This window comes from Aptenodytes forsteri, unplaced genomic scaffold, assembly GCF_000699145.1.
Source record: "Aptenodytes forsteri isolate BGI_AS27 unplaced genomic scaffold, ASM69914v1 Scaffold309, whole genome shotgun sequence".
NCBI lineage: Eukaryota > Metazoa > Chordata > Aves > Sphenisciformes > Spheniscidae > Aptenodytes > Aptenodytes forsteri.
This window is the reverse complement of record NW_008795857.1, coordinates 7,565,834-7,583,714: the sequence shown is the minus strand read 5'-3', so window position 1 is coordinate 7,583,714 and position 17,881 is coordinate 7,565,834. Positions and strand designations below refer to the sequence as shown.

The following is a 17,881-nucleotide window of genomic DNA, read 5'->3' as shown; positions in this document are numbered from 1 at the left end:
GCAAGACTACCTGATGCTGTGCGCCGTGGACGAGGCGGAGGAGATGGTGGACGGCGGCAAGAAGGACGCGATCGACGACCTGAAGGAAGGGGAGCTGGAGGCGTTCGTCCGCTCCCTGGGGCTCGGCAAGTATGCGGAAAGTTGCCTGGTGGTGGAGGAGGGGGAGGAGGACGGCGGCGGCGGCAGCGAGGAGAAAGAGAAGCCCCCAAAGAAAGAGAAAAGCAAGAAAGAAACTAATCCTCCTTCGTTAGAAGGGAAAAAAGAAAAAAAAGTCAAGGAAAAGGCAAGCGGTGTGAAAGACAGCAAGAAAAAGCAAGCTGGTGGTGATCAGGACCAGCACCTTTCAGCAAAGAAAGATAGGCTGGAAGAAGACTTTGAATTTCATGCTAGGCAAGTGATACTGATCAAACCAGGGGGCAAATGGTATGATCTAGAATACACCAACGAATTCTCTTCAGAGCCACAAAACCAGACGCTTCTGTCCAAGTATAAGGCCTTGGCCCAAAAGCTGTACCATCATGAGATAGATCTGTATAAGAATAAGACAGATTATCAGAAGGGGGCCTCTTCGGCATGGATGAAAACTGTTGTGTCGTCGGGTACCTTGGCTGACAGGATGGCAGCGATGACTCTTCTCATTCAGGACAGCGCTGTCCACAGTCTCCAGTTTGTTGAGAACTTGGTAAACCTCATAAAGAAAAAGGGCAGCAGGCATCAGAGCCTTATGGCTTTGGATACATTCAAGGAGCTTCTCATTTCAGATCTCTTACCGGACAATCGAAAATTATGGTCTTTCTCGCAGCGACCGTGTAACAACATAGAGAAGATGTCGAGTGGCAACAGGGATTCAAGAGACAGACGGTTGATACTGTGGTACTTTGAGCATCACCTGAAACTGCAGGTGGCAGAGTTTGTGCAAGCGTTAGAAACACTGAGTCATGATTCTCTGACGGCAACGAAATCCCGAGCGCTGGCAGTTGCCCACGAGCTTCTCTGTAACAAGCCGGAGCAGGAGAAAGTTCTGCTTGTTCAGCTGGTAAATAAACTGGGAGACCCTCAGAACAAAATTGCCACCAAAGCCTCTTATCTTTTAGAGACGTTGCTTCACAAGCATCCAAATATGAAGGGAGTAGTGTGCAGTGAGGTGGAGAGGCTTTTGTACCGGTCAAACATTAATGTGAAAACTCAGTATTATGCCATTTGCTTTCTAAATCAGATAGTCCTCAGTCATGAAGAAAGCGCGTTGGCTAGCAAACTGATAACTTTGTACTTTTGCTTTTTTCGGAACTGCATTAAGAAAAAAGACGTTGAATCCAAAATGCTCAGCGCTCTTCTTTGCGGGGTAAACAGAGCTTACCCTTATGCTGAGACTGGTGATGAGAAAGTGAAAGAACAAATGGACACGTTGTTTAAAGTTCTGCATCTTGTGAACTTCGGAACCAGTGTCCAGGCCCTGATGTTACTGTTTCAAGTGATGGACTCTCAGCAGACTGTATCTGATAGGTACTACGCAGCACTCTACAAGTAAGTGACAGGTTTGAATTTTTTATATAAATTTCATTTTGTGAGGTAGTCACCATTAATTTAAAGTTGTAGAAACACTTATTGTGCTTTTAAGATCTTGCAAGTTTTGCATCTCATTGGCTAAAAGTTTCTGATGTTTTGTATGAGCTAGAAGAAAAAGCATGTGATTTCATTGGCTTAACGTGGGGATAAAACAAATGGTTCTGAGAACACAACGTGTACATTTCATCATTTGCACTGTTTTCCAGTGTCATGTTTTAATTCCAGATATTACTTGAAATTATTAGATAACTACGTCTTCTGAAATCCCTTTTACGGGTACCGTGGTTTAGTCATGCAATAGCCTAAAATCTTGTTTCCTTTCTTCATGGGGGTGTGGGAGAATATTATGTTAACAAATTCTTTAGATGATTTAATTTGTGTACTTGGAAAGCCTTGTATTATAGAAGTATCTCTTTTTTGTCACAGCTGATTGTTTAGACTCTTTGTAGGATCCTTATAGGCTTCTGTTTAGTAGACCAAAGGGAAGTTGCTGATTTTTTTAAAAAGGGAACTCAAGTTCCCCCAGAACATGCAATGTATTTAGGGGCCTTCCTGTGCCTGGCAGCCTGGAAAAAAAGTGGAGTAGAAAATGAACTTGCCAACGCATATGTCTGGTCTGATTGTGAAGCATGCCGATTGCTAACCATTTTCTTTCTATTTTTTGAACATCTTAATAAATCGGATTAGTTTCTCACTTTGAATATCTCAAATTTTGAAACTTTTCAGTTGAACTCAGTTTCTTTATATTTTCTTACAGTTTTTTTTGTTTACTGATACAGGCTTTTTTTAATCTTCAGTGTCTCATGTATCTAGAAATATTACACAGCTGTTGACAGTGCAGGGTTGATCATAATGGTTTTGAGTATTGGGGAACAAGCTGTCACTGGTATTTTAGATGGCACTCTGAAAAATGTAGATGATTGTTGTTAATAACAATTACTCTCCTATGTGCATTATGACAATCAGCAATATTTTCTCCTGTGTTTTCTACAGGAAGCTTCTAGATCCTGCTTTAGCAACCTGCTCAAAGCCATCCATGTTTCTTAATCTTGTCTATAAATCTCTGAAGGCAGATGTAGTGTTACGGCGTGTGAAGGCCTTTGTGAAGAGGTTACTTCAAGTCACTTGTGGGCAGATGCCACCCTTCATTTGTGGAACCCTGTACCTTCTGTCTGAGCTTCTGAAAGTAAAACCGGAGTTAAGGGTCCAGTTACAGGATCATGTGGTATAAGATGATTTCTTTATCTCATTGTTTTTTCAATAAAAGCTATTTTCATAAGCACCTTTCCCTAACCTGTTTATTAGTAACCTGAGGGTTTGCTAATATGTTATGTTATGGGAGAAAGCACTTGAACAGTTATAACTATATTAAAAATCTGCATAGATTAAGGTGGTTTAAGCATTCTAGCGGGCCCTAGGGACTTCATTCATGGAGAGAGGATTATTTTGCTGAATGCTGTATAAGTAAGCAGGTGAACATTCTTCACCCAAAAGCTTTGTCAAAACGTGGCCTGTTTGTTTCTTCTGAAGTCTCTGAAGTATAGCTAGGCAGGACTGGATTTTTTTTTTCTTTCTTCAGGCGGGGAGGGACCATTACACTTGTGGGATGTAAGCTGTAAAGTTCAATTTGAAGTCCTTTAAGTATCAAGGCCAAAAATCTGTATTGCTTAAACTTTGGACATCATTTGTTTATATTTTTGTAAGTAGCTTCTTAAGAACTGTATGTGCATTTTCTAATAAATCTGAATAAAACTGGAAAGGAAAAGCCGTTCGCTAACATTTTTTGTTTAGGAGTCGGATGATGAAGAGTGCTTTAAGGATCAAGAAGAGGCTGAAGAAGATGAGGAAAAAATTGTGGATGCAGAAAAAGAAGTAGAAACTGAAGAGAGGAGCACAATGGAAAATTCTGCTAAAAAAAATTATTCAAATTCAACAGCCTCGTGGGTGCATCATCTGAATATGGGAGGTAAATTAGCAAGAAAATATAATTCATTTAACTTCTAACATTCCGTAACAGTGACGTGTTGATCAAGACTTGTTGTAAAATTAAGTGATTAAAACATTATTTTAGGCTTTCAAATTGAAGTTAGATTCAAAGCAATCAGTCAGAATCATTTTTCTTTATGTTAGCTCAGCAGTGATGAAGAGACTGTATGAATCTGCTAGCGTATTTCATTTTATGCAGTTTATTGCATTTGCGCCTAAGCAATAAACAGGCGTGGGATTTTTTGCTTCCACGTTCAAACACCTTCAGAGCAGTGTAGCCAAGGTTAGGATGTGTAACTGCTCATTCGCTTGTGAAGCTTGCTAGAAGAATTCATCTAGCTTTGAACCTGCTTCTAGTTTTGCTCTTTCCTCAGGACCTTTTGGAACAGAGCAGGGGTTTTCAGGACCTTCCTTGGAAGCACGTAGGAGCTCACCTGTGCACCTGATCATACGCTGGGGAAGGGCAGCTGAATATAACCCTTACTTGCTACTGAATGGATCTGTGGCCTGTCCAGCTAAGAATGATGGGCAGCATTGCTGTCATGGTGAAATGAAAATAATACTCATGAAGTTGCCTGAGGAAATTTAAGTTGTTTTCATCTCCTCCGCCCCTCAGGCAGGAAGAGTGGAGCTTCGTATGATCCTATGCACCGAAGTCCTTTATACTGTCATGCTGAAAGTACAAGCCTTTGGGAACTGAAGAAGGTAAGGCTGATTAAGGGTACGTTGCTGATTACTGTATTTCTTAGTGTGGCCCTTGTATTGAGAGAAGATTATTAACGTGGTTATTCTTGGAGTAGCTACCTGGGTAACATAACAGAAAGGTTAAAGCTGACACATTGTTCAGCTTTAAGCTTGTATATGTTACATACAATGCTGATATTCCGGAGTAGGGAATAGGAATTTTTAAGTGGAGATTTGGACAATAATAATATTTTTCGACTTTTGGATCTTAGCTTTGTATCACTAAAGCTTTTTAGTGTTGAGTTAAATAAAATTGTACGTGAGAATGTATTTAGTTAACGCAAACAAAAGATTAGAGCTTGAGGTTCTTCAGTTGTTCAAGGGCAGAGCACATCAGCCTTGCACTACTACATGCATCTGCGCGTTATTTGGCGAGTTACAGTGTGGTCTTATGATATAGTGGTGTTGTCAAGACTCTGAGATGTCAACATGAGTAATAATTGCGTTTATTTTTAAAGTAGAAATAACTGATTCATGTTTTTCAGCTTTCTGAACATTTTCATCCATCTGTGGCCCTATTCGCAAAAACAATTCTAGAAGTAAGTGCTTTTACTAGTCTGTAGCTTTGACATTTTTTATGTTAGCTAACATTTTTATGTTAGCTGTCTTTTGCCATTTGAAAAAATACATTATAAAGCCTCCTTGCACTCTGCAGGTAACTAGCAGCTCTGCAGCACTGTAACATACTCGCATGCAAAGCTTTTCATGGAATGAAAGTGTTTCATGTAAAGGAGACTGCTCACAGAAGTAATTAACTTGGTAGAAATGTGGGTATTACATGATTCTTAAAGCTTTTTTAGAGTTTTGGTCTATCTTTTTATTTAACGTGGGGTTTTTATGTGAGGAACCCTGCTGTTGGAACAAATTCTTTTTTAATGCTGTTGTGGTATCCTGCCAAAAATACTCGAACCTACACAAATATATATTTAAAATACTTATTTTCATTTGAATATATGGTATCCAAATAGTGCTGAGTATTAACTGCTGTTAGCACAGTACATTGCAAGGCAGTTCATCACTGAAACAAAGTGAAGGAGGTGTTTTTTAGTTAAGAAAATACTGAAATTCCAAGAACAAGAACCTGTACAGGAGTGTATTAACTGGTCAGGCTTCTGTGATGAAGTATCCCCAAGTCTTTGTCTTTTCAAAGTGTGGTTTAAGGTTCTTGGACTGTTTGAGTCCTCTGTGTTTAGCTGCTGTCTTTCTAAAATGAAGACCTTAATGATTTTTGGCTTTTTTCTTCTTTCAGGGAAATCACATTCAGTACTCCGGTGACCCTTTGCAGGATTTCACATTAATGAGATTCTTGGATCGCTTTGTGTACAGAAATCCCAAACTCCATAAAGGCAAAGGTACGAACTTCTCTGTACGTGTTAGCATATGATCTTGATTATTGATGGTGACTAAAGTCTTTTTCTCTCAGATTGCCAAGTAACCCTTTGTGCTTGTTGAGTATTTGGGGTGCATGTGGTGCAACAAAGGAGTGGGATCAGTCTTCAGGGCTGCAAGAGAGATGTCTGCAACTCAGAACCAGCTGACAATCACATACTGCTGCCTCTCACATCCGCAGTGCAGAAATTGCTAACTTAGCAGGAATAAGCAAAGTGATAGGGGAATGTAAAGACTAAATGGTTGAGGAGGTTGGAAGGGACCTCTGGAGGTCATCTGCTCAAGCAGGGCCACCTAGAGCCAGCTGCCCAGGCTGTTCAGATGGCTTTTGAATGTCTCCAAGAATGGACACTGCTTTGCCTCTCTGGGCAACCTGTGCCAGCGCACAGTCACCCTCATAGTGAAAAAGTGTTTCCTGATGTTCAGACGGAGCCTCCTGTGTTTCAGTTTGTGCCCGTCACCTCTTGCCCTGTCATGGGCACCACTGAAAAGTGCCTGGCTCTGTCTTCTTTACACACTCCCTTCCGGTATTTGTATACATTGATGAGATCCCCCTGAGCCTCCTCTTCTCCAATCTGAACAATCATAGCGCTCTCAACCTTTCCTCACAGGAGAGACACTCCAGTCCTTTCATCATCTTAGTGGCCCTTCGCTGGACTCTCTCCAGTATGCCCATGTCTGCCTTGTACCGGGGAGCCCAGACCTGGACACAGCACTCCAGGTGTGGTCTCACAAGTGCTGAGTAGAGGGGAAGGATCACCTCCCTCCACCTGCTGGCAACACTCCACCTAATGCAGCCAAGGATACTGTCAGCCTTTTTTGCCGCAAGGGCATATTGCTGGCTCACAGTCAACTAGGTGTCCACCAGGACACCCAGGGTCTTTTCTGCCAAGCTGCTTTCCAGCTGGGCAGCCCCCGGCATATACTGGTGCATGGGCTTGTTCTTCCCCAGGTGCAGGACTTTGCACTTCCCCTTGTTGAACTGCACGAGGCTCCCGTCAGCCCATTTCTCCAGCCTCTTGAGGTCCTTATGGAAACGCTCTGGTGTATCAGCCACTTCTCACAGTTTTGTATCAATAGTAATAATTTGTTTCTGATTTATGTCCTGCTACAGAGAACACCAGCAGTGTGGTAATGCAGCCGAAGAAGAAGCAGTTTATGAAAGATATGCAGAATCTTGCAGGTAAGCCAGCCCCTTTTCAGTTAAGATTGTTATGGCTAAAAAATTCTTGGCTGGTTGCTGTAGACATGTGTCATCTGTGCTGTCTATACGATTTCTGTTAGCAATAAAAGAAAGTCCTGTCCATCAGGTGTGCAGTGGTGATGCCTGATGTTCAGGATCAGATCTAATCTTCTTGTAAGGGTGCATGGAATCTCCATAGCTGAAACTTTGGATCCACTGAATCATTTTAAAAACAAATGACACAGAGAAAGTCAGTTACCTCAACTGTTAGCCTCTTGAGTAGGAAAACACTTTGTCTTCTGCTGTAGCACTTGGCTACACACCACATTTTTTTTAAAACCTTTCTTTTCTCTCTGTTTTTCCCCTCTTAGTTGTCAATTACTTTCTGTTGTAGTAATTCCTTTTTCTTAGGCAATGCATGATGAAGATCATACCTTCTGTTTAGCCATCCCATTAAGAAATGTATAACAGCAAAGGACAGAGCTACGGAAAACTGCATGCCTTGTTTTCTGTGCTATTTTTGCGACGACCTGCATATGCTTCCCATACCTTCTCTTATGCTAAGTTATCTTCTTCCTGCATCCCCCTAAAAGGAAATACACCCCCTGCGTAGAGTAGATTTGCAATCTTGTATAAAAAGTTTAGAACATTACAAATTTGCTTGTAGCTGGCAACGTGACCCCTTAGAGGGGAAAAAAGGCTAAAAAAAGCCTTAGAAGTTATTCCAGCTAATGGTATTTCTAGTTAGAAGAGCAATCTGTTAGGGTACTAACCTCAGAGGGGCATGAATTTATAAAATACTAACTTTTTCTGCTCACAAACATGCCATTCTTATGTCTGGCATCCTAGTTTTACAAATAATGTTTTTTAAAGTTCTTAAAAATACCTAAATTGATATAAAAATCTTTAAAATGTATGCTGATCTAGCAGTAGGTAATGTAGTAGTATTGTGTAGTTAATGTTTTTATTTGTTTCCAAGTTATCATACAACCACTTTTATTCTGCTTATTATGATTGAAAACTGACTTAAAATCTCAGAAAATGGATTTATATAATGATTTAATACACATTAAGCTCTTTCATTAAATGGTATGGATTAATCCATACAATGCCACAGCTGCAGCTATTGTTAGGATTAGTGTAAGGTATCTTTGGCACTGTTATTTTGCTAAGAGTCTTCCTGCCTCCAGAAAGAGGCTGCCTTTTGTCTAGTCCCACTGTTTCAAATGATTAAGGGCAGGATTTGGTGGTAAGAACCAGCAGTTAAAAAATCAGGGTAAACCATCAGTAAAACATGCTGCTTGAGGACAGAAGAGGTACCATCTTCTGTGGCAGAATCTCTGTAACATTCCCAGGGATGTGGTTTGCTTTAACTTTGGGTCTGTTGTGTTGCACAGAGGTTTTAGATATACAGATTACCTGATGTACCTTTACTGATGCATGGTTTTATGGCTATTAAAGCTTAAAGTAGGAATTTTTACCTAGAATGCATTCGAAGGTACAGTTTATCTCATTTTTTAGTTTATTCTGAGTTGAAGGAGCAGACTGAGCATTTAGAACTGGATTTGAGGAATTTAAGTGTTCTACAAATGAAACACCTCATACAAAAATATGGGTGTGTTAATATGGATACACAAATCTGCACTTGTTGCATGTAGCTGGTCTCTGCTGAGGCTTAGAGAACTGAAATTGCAAATCCTCTGGTACCTTCTGTTCATTTGAAGAGTCCTTCTGTGAGTATGCCGATCTGGTTTCACAAACTTGGACCCTTGTCACTTACAAAGTATTATAATCTGTGCCCGCTGAGATAATCAGGAGCTCTTTCTCCTTTGATTTACTTCTGAGGCGGAGGAGGGAAGGGGAATGTATGAGGTTAAAAAGCTTCTCCACAGGAACCTGATCAATACCCTAGTTGATCTGCTGTTGCAGTGTCATATTTTGCCTCGGTTCCTCAGGAACGGAGGCACGGTGAGGCTTGATCCCTTCTTCAATGTGCTCAGCTGGTGTATGGTCCTGCCTTACAGCTGCTGACAAGCATTTCTACTGCCAGGAGTGCTGGGTAGAAGTGGTTCTGGTGTTCTAGCGCATGACAGCGAGTTTTATCTTATTTCCTACTTTTTTTTTTCTTTTTTTAAACTGCATTCCTGCTGTAGGTGATTGCAAAACTGCCCTTGCTGATACATAAATTAGAACCTGGTTAGGGCTATGCCTCTGGAAATTTTCCATAGGGTCTGCTCACATCTAAGTATTAGTATATATCACTGAGAACTGTTAGTTTGAAGAGGTTTTGAGATAAGCTCCACTTTATTTAACGGATGACACTGGGTATCTGCATACTTCTGTCTGTGCAGGTCATTAATCTTTTAAAAGAATAACAATCATTTCAACTTGAGGTAAAATCAGTTCTTTTTTTGTTTTTGCAGTCAACAGTAAGGAATTCCGTGCCAAAGATGAAAGCAAAATCCCAGTGGATGAAGTGTTTTTTCACAGGTAGTGAAATACTTGTGTTGTTTTTTAATGCAATGCCATCAAACCCCATTATGTTTCATAAGTTTCATTCTCTGGTATTCCAAGTGTTTGCAAAATTTGATTAATATGAGTGACTTGTGATGACAGTACTTTCCTTAGAACGTAATTTCAACATTTGTCAAAAGTGCTTAGGAAAGAATATCACTTATGAACAAAAGCAGTCAGTGCTTGTAGTCTAATATTAAGTAAGCTGACATTGTAATAGAGAAGCCGTAAACAATGGGCAATGATGAATGTCTTGTGGGTTGTAATTCTTATGCATTAGAAGTATATTTAAAAAAATCTGGAATATACCTTGTTTATGTTATTTTCTTCAAAGATTATTAGAATGGAACAATGCAAAAAAAGTCAGAGGAGCTAGTTTTCTGTGTATTTATATTTTTATTATTCATAGTTCTTTCCGTTTAGTTGGCTTTCCTTTCAGATTATGGTATAAAAATGCAGCTGTAACACTGGAATTGAAGTGATACACATTTGGCAAAGATTTGTTCTTATTAGATCAAAATACTGCTTACCTGTGAGCGTCTCCTTAGGAAATCAGTGTTTGAATTAACTTCAGTTCTTTTGTTTAATTAACTTCGGGGGTTTTTTTGTTTAATATATTCATTATAATACTGGTATTAATTTTGAGATTAAAGAAAAGCAGCTTAAAAACATGCCCCGTCTGAAAAGTTAACAGTGTTGTTACATTGAAGATGACTGAAACTGAGCTTACATGTTTAAAGTCTTCCATACGTAGTGCTGTACTCTTTTGCTCTTGTATATGATCAAAATTGCCTTCTGTGTTTGGTGGTTCTTTAATATTAAATGAAGAAGAGAAAGTGGTTTAAAGTGGGTGACACAAGGTAAAACTAAGCACACAAAAGAAGAGGGCTACGGGGGAAAATTTAACAGAACTTAATGGGTGAATCTCTTTTATATATATATTTTTTTTTTCCCCAATTAGATTCAAGTTGAACTTGATCCTTTCTTCCTTATCAGTATAAGGCAGATTTTCACATCTTTCTTGTGCCCTTTTATAAATTCACTATGTTCAAAATAATTTCTGGCACCTTTGGCTGTGAAATTTCTTTGGTTTAAATCTTACAGTAGTGGCTTACCCTTTGAAAAACAAAGAAAATACCAATCTCTGATTTGAGATGTGTTTGAAACCATTACTTACAATTTTCAACTGGCAACATATACGTGAAACAATCTGCAGGTTGTTTTTTTTTAAAAACGTCATAAAGATCATCACCTGTAATTTTGTGTCTGAGACCAATGTATTATTTCAGATTTTATTCAAAGTTCGATAAGAGGAGAGAGAAGCAAAAGCGTCAGGATGATGAAGAAAGTGTGGAAGATGTAGATGATGATGAATTTGAAAGAGCATTGGGTAAGGTTGTGTTTTTTCTTGCAGTAACTATCCCAATATTTCCTGCTTTTGCAAATTATTAATTTATCCTTTTTACAGAATTATGAACTGCCATAGCAGGATTCTTCCTTAGTGACACAATTACTGTGGTGTTAGTTACGACAAGAATCTGTTACTAGTTGTGTTTGTCGTTTTATTGTTAGTATCTCTAATAAGTTGAATGTCTCTGAGAATTTGCTTCATAAATTCAGAAGCTTAAATTAAGGACCCTCTAATGTTAGCATTTACTCTTTGAAACAGAACAGTTGTAATTTTTCAGATTTTGTTCTTACCTGCTATTTTGTATAGCAATTTGTTCCTAAGTGAATCCGATGATGGGAGCTTTCGTCCTCTAGTCTGCTTGCTTTTCTGTCAAAAATTATAGTGAATACTTCTAATGTGAAAATTAACATACAGATTAGCTGGCAGGACACTTGCCTGGGGTATCTTAATTGAGTCTTTGTTCTATCTGACTTGGAGCAAGTGTTTGAGACTTGTGATATCCCACCTGCCAACTAAGTTTGAATCATTGGACAATTGTGTTTCCATTTGTGTCTGTCTGCTTCCCACATCACCTAGTTCTGGCCCGAAATTACATCCTGGATAAAAGAAAACTTCCATTATTTTTCAAAGAAAAATATTTTTTCAGAAAAAGTCCAGTTAGCTTTAGGTAACTGTTTTGTGGAGTGTTTTTCTATAGGAGTACGAACCCTTTGGTATCAGGGCCCTTTGTTACTGATGCAGATCATATAAACTGTTCAGGAAAATGATACCTAAAAATAATATATTTTGCAATGACCTCATATTTCTTTCTTTGACTTTGTTTTGTAGTAAAAAACATTTTTCCCCCCCCTAGATACATTTGAAGCTGCTGATAATGCCATTGATGTTGGCCAGGATGACCTTGATTTTGCTGGGTAAGACTTTAAATTGGTTCTTTCATCTCTTGCTTTAATACCCATATAGAGTTTTACTCTGCAAAATTGCATAGACCTTTTGCAAAAAGACTCGGAATATCACCTTGCAAAAAAGGCAATAGCAGCTGAACACTGGGTAATGCTGCTTTTCTGCGTGTCCCATAATGGAGCATCACGATCCTGTGGTGCTTACAGTCTGCTGGCTTGACACGCGAGACCTGCAGTATTTTATTTATACAGTGCAGTGACCCAGTAAGCAAGGTAAGAATCTTACTTGTTTTTAATTGTCTCAGGTTTCTGTTTGAGAATTACCAAGACAAGTAAGCAGGATGAGGCATAATGGTACTGCTGCTGTAAGGACTGGTTGTAACTGGACCTAACGCAGTAAATAAACTTTGTGGAGTCCAGAATCACAGAGCTCAATTCTCAGAAAGTCAGCAGTTTCATTAATCATAGAATCATTTAGGTTGGAAAAGACCTTTAAGATCATTGAGTCCAACTGTGAATGATTAAGTAGCCTCTTTTCAACTTAAAGTATCTGCAATACAGCTTTTGAATCAGCACAGAAACTTTTTTTTCTTGAGGTGAAAGGAGAATTAAAGCTTAAACTTCTAGTGAAACTTGAACATTTTTGTGATCCAGACTGGTGTGAGTAAAAAATAGCAAAGAGGAGACAAAAAACAAGTAACCATCCAGTACATGAAGAACCATGTTTCCTTCTTAAGAAAAAAAAAAAAAGTCTTATTTCTTCATTTAGTAGAGTTGCTAGGGATACCAGCAGTTTGTGTGTTTTACAGAAAAGACTTTCTTAAAAGGAGCAAAGGCACGTAGGAGATAAAATACTGAAGCTGACATTTCTGTTAATTTCAGAATAGGATTCTCTCCAGAACTTCTTAAAATGGTTGACTTTTATAATACAGTTCCATATGCTGATGATGAAAACATACCTGAGCGCATAATACATGTTTCTTAGGTCTTCAGCCTACATTTACAGTAGTTTGCAATGATGTTGAACTTTTCTAACAGTGTTTGCAGGTAGATAGATGTTATCTGGATGCAAACAGTATTTTGCCAGATGAAGTGCTAAGCTTGTTATGTATTTTTTTAGTAATATAAAAAAGAAAACCAAAGATGGTAAGAAAGGCCAAAGAAGTGAGGAATCCAGAGCCGACTGGGAGAATTCTGATGATGAAGATGAATTCAGTGATCTGGATGATGAGGAAGTCTCCTTAGGAAGTATGGAGGAAGACTTCGGAGACGATATGGATGAAGAGGGAGGTGTATTTATGGATGTGTCTGATGATGATAACAGCCTAGGTAAAGTACCATTTATTATCAAAAAACTAGAAGAAAAAGCTTTAAAAATAGTTTATCTAATATGTAATTACATATATAAATTCAGATTTAGTTACCTAGGTGGGAGGTTTGGCTTTTAAGTGAAGAAGTGACAATAAGTCCTCCTCTGGACAGTGAAGTCTTAAGAGAAACATGTCCTGGCACAGTCTCCTAGGTGAGAGTGGGAATTAGGCATCTGGGCATAAAAACTCACAAACAAGACATGTTTCTTCCATTCCAAAAACATTGGCAGTAACAAAAGTAGCTTTATACACAAATAACTGGCTACAGTAGGCAGAAATATTAGAAGATCTCAAAGAGAAAAATAAAAAGAAAAAAACCTGGTACTTGGTAATTTTTTTTATTTCTTTAGACCTAGTTAATGTTGATTTTTTTAGATGAGGTAACTTTTATTTAAATTGCTGCCTCATAAGTAACAGCTTACTCTTCTAGTACAGCTGTGCACCCAAATTTTTATTACTACTGTATTAGTAACTGATCACTGCACTTGCATGGTTTTATTATCTTTTCAACTGAAAATCACAGTTTACACAATACATATTTTATGTGGCTGGAAAAGCACAGATTAATGGAGTATTTCAACTAATAACTTAAGGTCACAGGAAGATGATTGAGGGTAGGGGAGGTAAACTATTCATACAGCTGTTAACACATTAATCTTTCATGAGATTATTATTTCACCAAACTTACCAAGCAGACATTCAAGGTTTATATAACACCTGCTTCTAGCCTTAGTATTTTATGTATCTTAGTATCATATTTCGTTCCTTTTTGGTGCTGTGGGAAAAAAGCATAAAGAATGGCACACCACTGACCAATTATTAATTGTCTGGGTTGAAGAAATCCCAGATTTGGTTGTGTGCGCTGTGTTTTAAACTTTTTTTAAAGTAAAGACTCGGACCATTATGACAAGTAGGCCTAAAAAGTAATTTTAGTCTTTGCTGTGCTTTGAATACACATACATGGTGTGAGAATGAAGGACTGATGTATCTTTTTTTTTCTGTCAGACCCAAACAATGACAATCAATTGAAGTCTGTCAGTAAAAAGGGCAAGAGAAAGAAAGATACGACTTTTGTGGGATCACTTGAAGGTAAGGAAGCACTGCCATGATTTCCATTTGAGAAGGCTTAATACAAATACAGAGTCTGGAAAGCTTTGGACTCAGAGGGTTTTAGTACAGTAGACTATCTACACTTTTGGATCTGGGTTTGGATTTGAATAAACCATAAATGAAAAGGAGGTTGTCCTCCAACCAGTGTGGCCTAATTCAGAGTGACAATCTGCTGTTGAAGGACTGGGAATCGAAGGAAGGATGGAGTTGTACTGTCGGTTTGTGCATCTATTACTAACACCTGATGCACAGATTTGTGCTATTTAGTTCTTGGCTGGAAACTTTTTTTTTCCTTTTTTTAGGGGAGGTGGAGAATAAAAGTTTCTAACACAGCTATTTTAGATGGTCTCATTAAATAAATTTAAAAAAAATTAAAAACATGGTAACACTTTGTTTTAGTGTCTTTGTGAACTTGAAATTCTGTCTCATAAGAATAATACTTTTTGTTTGAAGGATCCAACCAAGGAAAGAAGAGGAAACTCAAAGATGCCAGTATACTGGCATCCGCAGAAGAGGTGAGTTTGATCAGTGCTTAGCATAAAGTGATCAAGCATTTTACCTGTTTCTTTGTAATAAAATCCTAAAATTTCTCTCTTTAAAGTTTGGCTATCTGCTCGATGAAAATGCTGGGTCTAAGTTTGACAATATCGGAATGAATGCCATGGCCAACAGAGATAATGCAAGTAAGTACACGCTGCAAATAGCAGACAGTTGTAGCGCTGTTTTACTTCTTTCTCTTCAGATTCCGTACTTAAAAAGATGTACCTTCTTTCACTGAAGTGCACACAGTAGGGACAGTAGCTCAGCATCAGTAAGACATGACTTAGTTTGCTTCAGTTACGAGAGATGCCCAGCGCTAATATTAACTGTGACTACTGGAGTGAATAAGGCTTCAGAAAAGGAGAAGCAGCTATCGTGTGGCCCTTTCACACTGTAAATGAGGACGGGCAGTATGCTGTTCGTCAAGCATTTGTGTGAATTTTGCTCTGATAAAGAGTGTCGTGGATTCTCGTGAAGGGAAGGCATAAGGCATGGCTGTCTTTATCTACCTACCAGAGTACTTCCTTGCAGTATCGGTGAAGCAAAAGTAGTTTCACAGAAATAATTCTAATGAATTAAATGTGTATCTACTGATTGAACAGTCAGTCCTTTGTAGAGCTTTTACAAGTCTTGCTGGTGTCACCTGAAAAATGTTAACAGCAGCACTCAAACACTGTGTACTCCTAACACAAGTGTGTCTAGCATTAGTAAAATACAAAGCGATGGCAAGAGCAGTCTTAAACTCTGAGATTCTGAGATGGTAGGGTCTCTTTTGTAAAATGAAAAAACCAAAACTTTCTCTGGTGTCAAAAAAAATTGGCAGCTTGCTCTTTATTAACATTTATAAATACAGTAGCCGAGTTTTAACTTTTATGTGATTCATCTGTATTCCACATCATGGTCAGAGGTATCCGTCAGCTCCTTATTTCTCACCTTTCCTCTTACAGATGTCAAACAGATCCAGTGGGAAATAGAACGTGACAAGTGGCTTCACAATAGGGATGTGAAAAGCATCATCAAAAAGAAGAAACAGTTCAGGCACAGAGGGCTGAAAAACAAGTACAAAGGCAAGAAATCAAAAAGATGAACTGGACGTTTTAATGTGGACATTTTTACAATAATTATTCTAAAATAATTTTTTAATTAATCACACATCTTTCTTACTTCAGTTCTTGCTGCTTAACCATGTCATTTGGTCATTCTCCCTTATGCCGTGAATTCCAGACCACTCATTGGATTTGTAATACACTGAAAAATAAGAAAATCCGTGTCAGCTGTAAGTTAGGCATGTCTGAGGGTGAGCCCCTTTGTGGCTAGTTTTGTTGGATGTATAGTCCTCCGGTTCTGAGGACTCGACAGTTTGACATTCCAGCCACACCTATGCATAACAATAAACACTTCTGCAGTGTCTCCTGGGGTAAGTTTTAAGCAATAATAAAATCGGTTTTATACATAAGATGCAACAGAAGCTTCAGCCATCCTTCTGAAGCCAGCAACTACAAACCTACCTTCCAGAATTGATGGAAACCTCTTCTGCATTGTATATCTGAAATCTGACAAGAAAGATAAATCACAGTTACTTTACCCAACATATTTTAAGTTGAATAATTAAATGCACCGTTTTTCTAACTAGATTAGTTTTACCTAAATTTGTCTGAGCTCCTTAGTTACAGCCACCATTAAATAATGTGATCTGAATTTACTTTTTTTTTTTAATTGTGTCACAGACTGTATTCAGGTTACTCATATGTGCAGCCCTGTCATCACAGTGTTTTCTGGGCTTCCTCGCAGTTGTGATAACCAAATACAAGGTACAGATTCACAGGAAGCTGAATGCCTTTCACAGACTGACATGCAAATGAAAATTGGGAAAACTACTTTGTTTCCTTACGCAGCTTTAGGTGTTCACCGAATCCTTCTGTGGGCTGCTCTGGCAACCCAGTGGAAAATCATGTCATGATAGCTTTATGCTATTTCAATGATTTACAGCAGCTCATAGAAGGATCTTATCAATGCTACTACTAGCAGAAAGAAAGCAGTAAAAGCCTCATTCTGAGCACACTGAGCTGTTAGATGAGCTCACTGCACCTTACAGAACTACAAGAACTACAGCTTCAGAAAATCTTCTGCAAAGGCATATAAGAACTAGGACCTAGAACTGAAAAGGAGGAGAAATGAGAAACCATGAATGCCCAGCACCAAGTTACCAAGATAGGCCGATACATCTACTCTCCACATTTTGGTTATGTATTTTTTAATAAAAATGCAAAGGAAGATAGCTTAAGTGTAACAGCCTGCTGGCATCTGAATCTGGGATAACAAACGCAAACTGATGTAGCGTAGGTGAAGTTCAGCTTGCACTTGGTGTAAGACCACACTACTGCTGAAATGGGTGGGCTTGCACCCTCCCAGCCACAGCAGGAGCTGCCTTTTGGCTTGCGCTGACCCTGCGGGTAGCAGGACTGACTGCCCTTTCCTGCAGGGGTGCAGGTCTGTCAAACTAGCGCTGCACCCTGCAGAGCCTTGAATGCAAAATAAGGCCACTGCTGTGCAGAGCAAATCTCCTTGCAGTAACTAAGTTGGTGCTTGGCTTACGTTTGTGTTACCTAGGCACTGAGTCAGTAAGTCTGAGAGACCTGAGGGACTGAAGCTAAATCATCTGGAAGATGACGCTGGCTGCCTCATGCCAGCCGGGTCTGTTGTCTACCTGGGAAATGTCAAATCACAGAGCCAGTGAGACCTAGACACGAGCCAGGGGATCGCTTCAAGGGCTGAACACCAGATGCCTGAAACAGGATTGATCAATTCTTGCCTCATTTGCATCTCGTTTTTAAGTCCCTATTTGAGCCGATGCTGTCACTGTTAAAAGGCACAGGATTCAGCTTTGTTCCTGGTGGTCTCGTGCTGCCTTTCAAAAGTTTCCCCACGGTTTTGGTTTTATACAACTAAAATAGCCGCTTGTCCTTGAGGATCCGCGTAACGAGTGACTACTGCCTGCCTACACTAACACAAGCCAAACTACTGAGCGCGACGCGGCAGGTTTTCTTAAAAACTCCGCGCCCGCAGCGAACGCGCCGTGGCGGTGGGAGGCGCTCCGGGCACCTCAGGCGGCCCCCGCGCGGAGGAGCTCCCCCTGTCACGGCGGCACCGGCAGCCGCCCCCTCCC

General features: G+C 39.3%; 1 protein-coding gene across 1 annotated transcript; it reads left to right on the top strand.

Moving 5' to 3' along the window:
• Window positions 1–6: 6 nt before the first annotated feature.
• CEBPZ (CCAAT/enhancer binding protein zeta) lies at window positions 7–16,347 on the top strand. The gene is made up of 15 exons (XM_009283828.2): window positions 7–1,524; window positions 2,560–2,791; window positions 3,358–3,532; window positions 4,169–4,257; window positions 4,782–4,835; window positions 5,546–5,648; window positions 6,800–6,868; window positions 9,292–9,358; window positions 10,672–10,772; window positions 11,647–11,707; window positions 12,816–13,024; window positions 14,071–14,154; window positions 14,629–14,690; window positions 14,777–14,858; window positions 15,663–16,347. The coding sequence occupies exons 1-15, from the start codon at window positions 14–16 to the stop codon at window positions 15,800–15,802; spliced, it is 3,039 nt and encodes a 1,012-aa protein (XP_009282103.2). The 5' UTR covers window positions 7–13; the 3' UTR covers window positions 15,803–16,347.
• Window positions 16,348–17,881: the final 1,534 nt, after the last annotated feature.